At 37.0% G+C, this 11,239-nt stretch overlaps 1 protein-coding gene across 2 annotated transcripts; it reads right to left on the reverse strand.

The window, feature by feature from the left end:
* Positions 1-578: 578 nt before the first annotated feature.
* Positions 579-10,336, reverse strand: LOC137959296 (GBF-interacting protein 1-like). 2 transcript variants are annotated; one of them, XM_068806701.1, is made up of 10 exons: positions 9,927-10,336; positions 9,009-9,052; positions 7,400-7,526; positions 7,054-7,180; positions 5,483-6,102; positions 3,843-4,182; positions 2,804-3,059; positions 2,627-2,719; positions 1,388-1,834; positions 579-1,061 (listed from the first exon to the last, which is right to left on the reverse strand). In XM_068806701.1, exons 1-10 carry the CDS (start codon positions 10,099-10,101, stop codon positions 723-725), a joined length of 2,568 nt encoding a protein of 855 aa, XP_068662802.1. In that variant the 5' UTR covers positions 10,102-10,336; the 3' UTR covers positions 579-722. The 2 variants fall into 2 exon arrangements, with proteins under 2 accessions (XP_068662802.1, XP_068662803.1); XM_068806702.1 differs by lacking the exons at positions 9,009-9,052; positions 9,927-10,336 and having other exon boundaries at positions 5,483-6,067; positions 7,400-7,487.
* Between the last annotated feature and the right edge of the window lie 903 nt (positions 10,337-11,239).

Below are 11,239 nucleotides of genomic sequence, written 5' to 3' on the forward strand. Positions count from 1 at the left end.
CGGGATACGGAGTATGTCCTAAAGGAGTTACTCTGGTATTTTAAAAAATTGACAAGGCCTTTCTCGTCAGTTGACGTGTACCTGACCGTTTTGCGCTTGATGCCTCAGCGTGTCCGGAAATATCTGCCCTCTCTGCCAAAACCTAAGATGGATCCTTCGTAAGTTCATTCGACGTGTATTAGTTCGTTTTAAAGTGGATTCTCTTATCTATTTATCATTCTTACGAGATGTAGTGAATGAAATTCTCTTATTCAGTAAAAATTTATTATCTACTCTTTCCACATCTCCGAAGAACTTCATTTTTTAACTTCCCTAATGGATGGTTTTCTCTTCTTTATTATTTAAATAAAAGCACTCCTTAGAAAATCAAACTAAGCAATGCAAAAGTGACTGAAAGAGCAGCTTTTTGGCTTACAGACTGCAATAGGGAAGAATTCAAAATCTTCGTGCCTGAACATGGTCCTAGGGCCCCAAGTTGCATGGATGCATTGGCAATAATACACGTCACCAATAACAATTATAATTAGATGCCGTGTGAACTAGGCCTCCGAAAGAAAGAAGATTAGTACAGAGACCTGTGAGATATATGCTATTATATTTATGAATGCCAAGTAGACATTGATTTCTTCATCCCAAAATTACAGTCATTATGAATGCACAATGCACAGGAAAAGCCGAGAACTCTACATCTACCAACCAACACCAAGGCATATCAACATTTTTCAGAAGTTTGCGGTCCAATTAAGGTGTCCAAGTTGCTGTTGCTGGTAGGCTCCCACTTGAGCGCCAAGGCCGCCCACACCAACATTTCCACCCATGGCAGGCAGCTGTTGGTGTACCAAGTGATGGGGGTTAGTCATTGTGGCTTGCTGGGAGGGGTGATATAAACCAGGGAATGGCACATGCGCAGGTTGCGTTGGTGCAGCGTTGTATGATGCAGCAGCTGCATGAGATGGTACATATGCTGCATGAGGTGCCTGACCTGACATGTTATAATATGGACCTGTTTGCATCCCAGGAAGCTCTCTCGGTGTCTGAATCCAAATCTCAGATGTTTCTGCCTGCATAATCAAAATTCACATAAATTGGAAAGCAGGCACCCTTCTTCTGATCAAATTTGAGGATATTCATCAGAACAATCAACCTTGGAGCCAAAACAGACCTTGTCTGATTGGTAAAATCAAAAACTCCCATCAAATGGAGATTATTTTAGGATGCTCAAAATATAAACCATAAGAGTAACAAGAAATAAAAGAGGAACAAAAGCCAACACATTTTTACTGTCTTTGATAACAAAAACAGTGCCCTCCACACAGTATATCAAACTCCATAACAACGGGAAAATACATTTCCAAGCAAAGAAAAAGGAAAAGGGTTTCAAGTTCACCTGCGGATTGGGGACAAAAAGATTCCCTTCCTTGTATTTGATTCGTGACACATCTTCGATGCCAGTGGGACCACCAGCAGAACCAGGTGTGCTGATACCATACCCAGCAGGATTACTATAATTTCCATAACCAGCTGGACCTGCAGCAGGGACAGGCTTATATTGTGTCGGTGAATACTTCAAATTGCTGGTAGTTAGGTGTGAGCTGCCTCCAGGCATTAATACATAGCTATTGCCATTTGAGGGGTGAGTGTAAGCTGGGTTACTAGAATAGCTTGGTACAGCCATTGGTGGGACATACACTGGAGAAAGGATTTGTCTGTAAGGCATGAAGTTTGGATAATGGGAAATATGAACTTGTGGGTACAGTTGGGCCACTGGTTGTTGCTGCTGCACCATGGCCAGTGTTGCAGGTGGACCACCGGTCGCTGGATGTGAACTCAAGGCCTGACAAATGATAACAAAGAAATACTAAATAAGTAGAAAGGGCAAAGCTAACATGGCCTAAAATTTGAGATAAAAAGATATGTGAATTATAACATCATAAATGCAATTTTCATTTGCTGACAACAAAATCCAACTAAGATCAATAAAAAACAAAGTCACTGGCAATCATACATTACAAGTAAATGCTGGAGATAGTTCATCCAGTTAATATTTAATAAAATAGAATGTTTTAAGTCTTTCCTGGACAAACGGCAAAATCTGCAATTGCACACTTTTAGATGTTGAATTGCATACAGATTGGCTTAAACTACTTTTGTACCCAATTGTTCACCTATAAACAGTAAGGCATGCTCTTGCTTCCACATATAACTGGACTTTTGGCCTCTAAACATGACAAGCCTTCAAAAAGATTTCCAAAAGGCTAATTGATTTCCCCACACACACACACACAAGAGACCGCTGACCATAGGAAAGAAAGCTCAATCAATCCACAAGTACCTATGCATCTGTATACTTGTATAGCTTAGAAAGAAATAGTCACTAGTACCTATGCATCTGTGTACTTATATAGCTTGGAAAGAAATAGTAAGTAGCACACATAATAATTTTATGTCAAGGTATTTGAAGCAAAATGTAGCAAATCAGCAGACTACATCTATAAACAGCAAGGCATGCTCTTGATTCCACATATACTGGCCTTTTGGCCTCTCAACGTGACAAGCCTTCAAAAGATTTCCAAAATGCTAATGGATTTCCACACAGAAGACCTTTAGCAAGCAACAATTTTTGTACCTCATGTGCAGAAGCTAATCCCTGGCCCCGCAGACTCTCATCCATAGCAGGTCTGAAAAATGGTACATCGTATCCATTCTGTGAATCATACCCCTGTTCCAAAAATGAATAGAAATAATAAAATAAGGAAACAAAACACAGGCAACACCAGAATAGAGGATTACAAACTAGACTCACAGTAAAGCTTGGTATTGAGTCGGGATCATTCTCCTGTTGTGAGTCAGCTGGACCATAAGGAGGGCTCTCACTTTGAACAAGCCCATAGTTATCCAAACTCTGGGAGCTTGAAGACTCCTTTCTGTCTGGCAGGGAGTGTTCAGGTCCTTCAGATGGAGACTGAGATCCAGAAGTTCCAATTTGGTCATCTAGGATGTCTATCTCATCACGGACAGTAACATCTTCACTTGAAGCCACTGGATTTGATAAAGACGGGCTAGCAGAAACAAACATAAAAAGTATCTACAATGTCAAATCAAGCACATGTTCACACAAATAACAAACTAAAACTCAGTGCTAGTTCCCTTTCGGAAATAGCATAAACAGAAATTAAATCAATGTTCAAAATGTTTATACTTAATTTCAGAGACATTTTACAAGCTCATATGAGCAAAACATAATTCTTACTAACGTTTTACAAAATATCACAAGATATCAAAAGATAAACACGTACAATCTCGCCTTAAATCCAAAGGCTCAACACAGAAGACCAGCTAAAAAAATAACAGCCAAATAAACCTCTATTTTACAATAATATTAACCAAGAATTTGCATTCAGCATTTTATCAAAAAAAAAAAAAAAAAAATTGCATTCAGAAAGTATTCTTTTGGGTTTTGATTGTATAATTTGTCCATCTCACCAAAGTTTTATCATAATACATCATAAGCCAGACCATAACACACTGGCTTTGGTGCATTACTGGAATCCTGTATTTATGATCACATGGTCAACTGGACTTATCTAATCAGAACATTTTTTTGTAAGAAAAAAAATTGATTATAAAAAAGCTGCCAATGTCCACTCATCCAGAACAATCATAAGAAGAGGACAATCTTAGTAACACCAACCAAAAACCAGAATAGCAAGACTCAACCAACAATGAATCCAAGTTAAGCACTTATTGTTGCCAATTCATCAGGCAACTTTAGGATGATTGTTATTAAATATGTAAATTGTGAAAAATAAATAAATAAATAAATGTGGTTCCATGTGACCAACCTGAGTGCCGGTTCATCTTTTGATTCTCCTGAATTGGTGAATCCTTGGGGTCCAGAAGTGGAACCTTTTGTAGAATCAAATCCTGCTTCAAAGCTACCAAAAGTCAACCGGAAGCGATCAGCCTCAGCAACTCGAAGATGCTGTGGTATGATAACAGGCTGCTTCTCAGATACCTTAACTTGTGATAGCTTCTCTGGCAACTTAGATGTTTCCCTCTGTGTGGCTGAGGAATTATCAGCATTAGACACAGTAGGAACATGAGGTTTTCCAATTACTCCAGGACCATTAAGGCCTGTCTTTTTACTTGATTTTGGCTTCCACTCCATATTAGATTGTGAAGCTGCAGAAGGAATATGAAAAATTATGGGAAACCTAGAAATCCAAAACAAGAACATGCCGCAAAAGAAAAAAACTAAGAATGAAAATACACTGGCTCATCTTATCTGGCTGTCCTTTTTACTTGGTAATAGACCTCATAGTCATTAACCAATATTCTAAGCACAACGCTTTCAACCTATTCTAAACAGAGTAAAGGAAATAAAAATCAATTCAATAAGAGTTTTAAATATTAAAATTAACATTTTTCATGTGTATAGAAAAAAATCAAACTGATCAAAAGATTTGGACCACTTGTTTAGTATGAGTTCAGTAACTGATACACTAGTAGGAAATGCATCCATCTACCCCGTAATACCTTGCTAAGTTACGATGAAATGAAACTATCTCAAATATATACATCAAAGAATGTATTTACAACAAATCTATTCTTCTAGCTAGTTTTAAATTTGCCTTTATTCCAGACAACATGGACCCAAGTCTGATCCATAAGAACAGAACTTTTTTTTTTTTTAAATATAAGAACAGAACTTATTTTTAAATGTGCATAAAAATAAAAAAATAAATAACGGAACAGCATGATGGAACACTCAAAATAGAAAGGAACAGCATGATAAGACACTCAAAATACAAATACTACATTCTATTTAACATAACAGAACAATTTCTCTAATATTAGACTCCAAATTGGGAGAAAAAGTCGTAATATAAGAGGAAAAATTAAGGTCTTATGAATATTACCTTAATAGATCAAATGGTTCAATTATCCTAGCAGCCAAGAATACAGGTAAGTCTATAATCAAATTAATAAAGAGAGATATTTAAACCAGACTACATCTAAACTTGCTGTTAAAGTTCTTCCATGACTACATGAAGGATTTTAAAACAAATTAAAGATATTTTTGTCATTTTAAAATTAAGGTCCTCCGTAAAATTAACACTATCATTTCATTTTCCTTTTAGAAGCTCTTTGTGATTGTGAGCTTAACCTTTGGAGAGAGCCCTTACATTGCTACATGACTAAACTATGAACAAAATTGTAATTGGAAGCACATTCCACGTTCTGCCAATCATTTGGCAGACACTCAGGCTAAGATGGGTATTTCGCTCCAACACCTTGTTGTGGAGGAAGGCCCGTCTAGCTAGGTTTGTTTGTACTTTACTCTTATCTTTTTATAGCTTATACACCACATTTCAAAAAAAACAGTATGACCAAGAAACATGAAACCGCCCTAGTCTAGAAGCATAAAACTGATGGCAACAAACAGAAATTCAAGAATAACCGTTTTAGATGATTACATTACCTTTTTGATGACCTACTGCTTGCTGATGCGGTTTATTATTTTGTTGATTACCCAAAAAGGACCGACCAGTTGAAGTTCCAGACGCAACAGGCTGGACTAAAGACACTTGGCTCAAGTTACCACTCTTTGCTAAGTTAGAGGAAGACTCTCCAAGTGATTCTGTAGAACCCGGCCCATCCTTTCCAAAAGGTGGAACTGACAAGGAATTATTTTGAGCAGATGAAAGACCAACTAAATTTTGCGCCAATTGGTGACGAACACCAACAGCACCAACCTCCCTTTTGATAGCACCAACTTTCCCAGAGGATCTTGAATCCGGTGAAGGCACGTGAACTGGGTCCGTGGATTTGGAATACAACCCAACTGCAGAGTTGCTTGATATCAATGTCAGTGAAGATGCTGAAATATTCTGTGGTTTCTGCCCTGAGGACCGTAGAGTTGAGCTAGGAACAATTGCTCTCTTTTCCCCCAAGAGTACTGGCCTACGGGCACCATATGAATCAGCATCAATGGCACGGCCAGAAACAAAATCACGAGTGCCATTAAAACCCTGAGAAGCATACTGCCGATCACAGTTTCTGGCATCTGAGTGCTTTTGATCAATTAGAATCTCTGAAGGGCTACATAGCAATGGATGAGAATAACATGTTTTTAAAATGGATGAGAATAAACATCGGGGTATTAACAGCACCAGAAACCAATACATTAAGAAATCTTAGCACTATTATTATATTCGTTAATAAAAAAAATGTAACAAATAATGATATGTAATATTCAGGACATATTTCAATGCTTGCCATCACCCATCACACGACCCAATTCCAGACAAGAAGCTTTGAGCTATTAATGGGTTACTAGCTTATTAAGTGCTTCTATTATAACTAGATACTCAATAGTTGTCAAAGTTCAACAGACACCTCCAGAATTTCATATATTAGTACAAAAAAACAAGCTACAAGTAGGCAACCTGAGTTCAACCCGAGTTCAAGGAGAAATATCTATGTAAGTCTTGGCAAAATTTCCACTATAAGAATGCATAATGCAAGAAAAGCACATGGCACCAGGTTGATTCCCTAAATACATGCATTGTAAGGCCTAAAGAAATTGTTAACGCTAGTATGTTAGAATCCATGAGAAACCTAATTTATTAACACCAACATGCGCTAATCCGTGAGATGCCAGTTGAGATAGCTCGACCATGAGAAGACATGCCCAAAAACCATACCTATTGAATCAGCCCAAATATCAGCAAGCTTAGAAAGTTCAAATAAAGAATCAAAAACATCCCAATCAACCATAAGGAAATCCACAGTTATGGTAAAAAAAACAATGCAACTTTAACAGCATGTAGGATTCACAGTGGTAGCCTCAAGTAATGCAGCTGCACTACGTATTAGCTTCTCATGCTAATTAAACTAGCTTAGAACAGCAGATATAACAAAAATCCAAAGAACTTTCAACCAGTCTCTTATCCTTAGAATGAACATGAAATACCACTCCAGAAGCACTTCTGGTTTCATATTGGCTATAATCCAAACAAGGAAAAAGAAATCCACAGAGAAAAGTAATACATCTTGTCAGAGACACTCGACTTGACTGGTTCTTTGGTTGATGGTGAACATTGAGATGGCTCTGACAGCATATTCCCATTTTGATTGACTCTGTTATCTCTCACAACACGGAACTCTCGGCTGATACCTGCACTTAACCATGCCTCATGTATCAGTTGCCCCACCCAACCCCAAGAATTGTTTAGTAACATGAAAATGCATATACTATTCAAATTAAGGTAGATACTTCATAAAACTGATGGTGATAGAAATGATGATAATATCACCAAAGAATTGCTTCCATTATTCAATTTTATTTTTTGAAATGCACCATCACGTCATCAACTTCCACAGTAATTCACATTACCACGTGCCAAGGGGCGGTAATAGACTCCTTTTTGAGCATTGCGATCCCATGATACTGTAGGCTTCGACACTTGTCTTGTGTTCTCAATAACATTTCTTGGTTCTACAAATCCCTTGTTTCCTACATTCTGCACCAACAGTTATACACGTGACCAAAGTCATTGCAAAGAGATAAATTGGACTTTTTGAATAAAATTAAAATTGGCAACTTTCAAACCACCATAAGTTTCACCTAACTACAGATACAGCCAAAAGTACAACACGTTTCAAAACAAGGTCATACAAGAATTTTGCAACCATAAAAAGAATGTTTTCACACAAAAATTCAAATTATTTTTTTAGTGACCAATTTGAGCCAAATTTCATTGTTTAATGAAGCCAAGTCAGGTGGCCCCACCTACTTCCTATGTATGAGTACCTTTTACTAACAGGAAGTACACCACTTCTTCAGGAGGTAAAGAAATATATCCAGAATTACCGAAAAAAAGATAAGTCAGGAAAACTTAACTAAGTAAAATTAGTGCAAGATGTAAACACAAAAAAAAAAAAAAAAAAAACTGACATAGAATTGAAGGGTTTCTCCAATTTTATTATGAAGGGTCTGAAGCCATCTATCAATTATCCATGGTTCTAAACAGGGAGAAACAGTCAACCTGGCATGTGACAAAGAACTTCACTAAACCCTGAATCTTTAGAGAGTTACAATTTCTCACTGTCTAATGTTTCCAAAAATAAAAAGTACAACTTAGAGAAGCTCTATACTATAGTAGAATAAGAAACAAACAACTTCAACAGTAAAGAAAAACATCCACTAGTCCCAACACGATCAATATATATTGGAACTATATACTGATTTATAAAATGGAGATGCTTCCTCCAACATGACTAGCCTGAGAGCATATACAGCCATCAAACATTGAGATTTGTTTTCTTCCTATACTTCTCTTCGCGCCTATGCCAAAAAAGACAGCATGGCCTAAGTCTTTGAAAACATACACTCAAGACCAACAAACGAACACATTTACAAGTCATGAACAGGAACATGGGCTTAGATTTGCTCTGACACCGTGTTGGCATTGGGCAATTCATCCAAAAATGGCTAGCCTTATACCAGGATCACACATACAACCATATAACAGTGAGAACTCTTTCACACCACCAATAACCTACCTAGGAACCTCATGGACCACTTAATGATAATAAAGCTGAGACTTCCACACTAAAGACTTCTCAACAACCACTCTTTTTTATGGAAACAAGTTCCTATTGGACAATAGCAAACTCAAGAATTTCAGTTCAGAGATGCAATAAGACACTGACTGAATTGTGGACCTTTGATCAACTTCTCTGTCCCTTTTTCTTTTTTTGAAAAAACAATTTCTCAGTCCCAGTCCACCAACGAGTGGCCATATAATTACATAAAGATTTTTTTTGAATGGCATAATTACATAAAGAATCACAGCCATAAATGGTCAAAGCTGGAAGGTGGGAAGCTGCCAAACAAATGTTCATACCAGTTGATTGTTATGCACCATGAGCACTGAAAAACGTAACAATAATTAGATCAAAACCTAAAATGTATATGCACGCAATAAAGCATTAAATCATACCTCTTTTTTTTTGTCTCTTTTCCTCTTCACCTCATGAAAAGGATCTGCCGAGTACAAGTAGAATACATGATATAAATTTCGGAAAAGTTAACAATATTTAACAAACATGATATCCTGGAGTAATAAGACACAGCCCAACCCCAACCCCAACCCCACCCCCCCCACCCTCTCACTTCAATTACAAAAAAAAAAAAAAAAAAAAAAAACAGGAAAGAAGAAACAGAGAATGAAAAACCATTTAATGCCAAAAAAGTACTCATCTACAATCTCAAGACCTTTCAGATAATTTTTTTTTTCGCTCACAGTGTCACAATAAATACCATTTTGAGCTCTGAGTACATGAGATAGGACATATTTTCACTCCTACAAGCATATCAAGTATGGTGTCTCTTTCGTTACATTAAGTACAAAAAGATTTTCATGCCCTAACTCACTAATTACAAAAATGTTTTCTTGCTCCAATCTTCTTCTTATCCAATACTTTAGTAGCTCCAGTGAAAAAGCGAGGCAATAAGAAGAAGACCCCGTAGCATGTCCCCATTCAAAAGCTCATCTAGTTCATCTTATTACAACAGAGTAAAACTCTGCTAATATTTAAAGATAATTGTCATTATTTCAGCACACGAATATTTGTCAGTATTTCCACATGCAATAACTAAGGCAGTACACAACAATCCCTACTGGAAACAATAGCAGACTCCCAATAGTCATCCATGCAGAGATAGAGAAATCTAACAAACACTCGAACAGGAACTCTACTCCCAAAATTAGTCAATCAGCGCGAAGTATAACAGACTAGCAACAAAGTTCCAAGACTAACACAACAAGCACTTGAAGAGGACCCCCTATTCCCCAAACCATTCATTCAGCATGCACTTTTAAGTACAGTAAGTACACCAAAAGAACAAGAAATGAAACCTTGGTTCAACAGTTTTTGCGCGGTCTCATTGGGGTCCATGTTGGTCTCCTTAAGCATCGAGTAGATGTCGGCGTCCGAGTGATTCCCGACGATTTCTTTAATCGACTGGATGGTTTTACGGACAGGCGCTGGAAGTACTGGAGTTCCACCATCGAACCTCGGCCCGGAGACCATCTCCCAAGGTATTTAAACCAAAAGCTCAGAATAGCGAGGAGAAAGGAAATGGGGAAACCCTCAAACGGCAAGCGATTGAGGGAAACGGCACCAAATTTGAGGGAAGAGCAGGAAAGTCGAGACTCGGTAACGCATCTGACACTAAAAGGAAGGCGAAAGAGGGAAAAGCGGAAAATCTTGCTTCACGGAAGGCGAGAGGGGGGCGAGGGTTTTGAAATCGCGCGTAGTCACTCTCGTAAAGAGTTCAGTAAAAAGAGGTTTGAAAAACCGATATGCGTTATATATTCCTTCCTCGTCGAAGTTACGGAAATGGCCCTAGGGTGTTAGGGAGGAGGGAATTTTCCGACGAATGGACCTCAATTTATTAAATGACTATATTACCCCCAATTAAATAAACAATGGCGCCGGTGTCTCCTGTGGCGATAACCTTTTTTGGGATTCTCGTGGTCCTACCTATTGCTTCGAGCCGAGCCAATCCTGAACTTACCTATACTTGAACCGAACTTGATTTGAATATTTCAAGCTTATCGAGGTCGAGTCCAAAAATTTTAACCAAGTTCAAGCCGAGCTCGAGCTTCAACATACATTTAAAAATTTTCAAAAAATATATATAAATTAAATTGTATATAAAATTATATATATATTTTACATAAAATTGGACATAACCTATATATATAATACATGTATAAGATTGGACATGACCTCTACTTAAAATTGAGCATGATCAATATATATAATACCTATATAAAATTCGACATAACCTCTACTTAAAATTGGGCATAGTCTATATACATAATACATGCATAAACACTCAATAAATACTCCATAAAATTATCTATACATTCCATAAACACTCCATACACTCCATACACTATATAACATTATGAATAAACCCCATACAATAATTAAACACAACAAAATTAAATAAAATATCACTATCAATTTACAATCACCCAAAAAAAAAACTATAAATCTTTTAAATAAAATATTATTACTATTAGAGACTTACTAGAAAATTATAAGAAATATTTTAAATTTTTCTTAGGAAAGTTAAATGGACCTCTTATTGCCTCTTCTAAGGAAATAAATAAAAATTAATAATTAATCTAATATATTACTATACTTATTGATAAATTTT

Source organism: Aristolochia californica, unplaced genomic scaffold, assembly GCF_029961685.1.
Source record: "Aristolochia californica isolate CCGP_79_NKW_82.1479 unplaced genomic scaffold, dmAriCali1.0.hap1 SCAF_3, whole genome shotgun sequence".
NCBI classification, from domain to species: Eukaryota; Viridiplantae; Streptophyta; class Magnoliopsida; order Piperales; family Aristolochiaceae; genus Aristolochia; species Aristolochia californica.

Bases quoted from the DNA above. Each gene is read 5' to 3' on its own strand.
- LOC137959296 (XM_068806701.1), bottom strand. From the start codon at position 10,101: ATGGTCTCCGGGCCGAGGTTCGATGGTGGAACTCCAGTACTTCCAGCG. The intron at 6,103-7,053 runs GTATTACTTTTC...ATTGCTATGTAG, and splicing joins TCGAGTGTCTCTGACAAGAT to CCCTTCAGAGATTCTAATTG. The intron at 4,183-5,482 runs GTAATGTAATCA...TTCCTTCTGCAG, and splicing joins AGCAGTAGGTCATCAAAAAG to CTTCACAATCTAATATGGAG.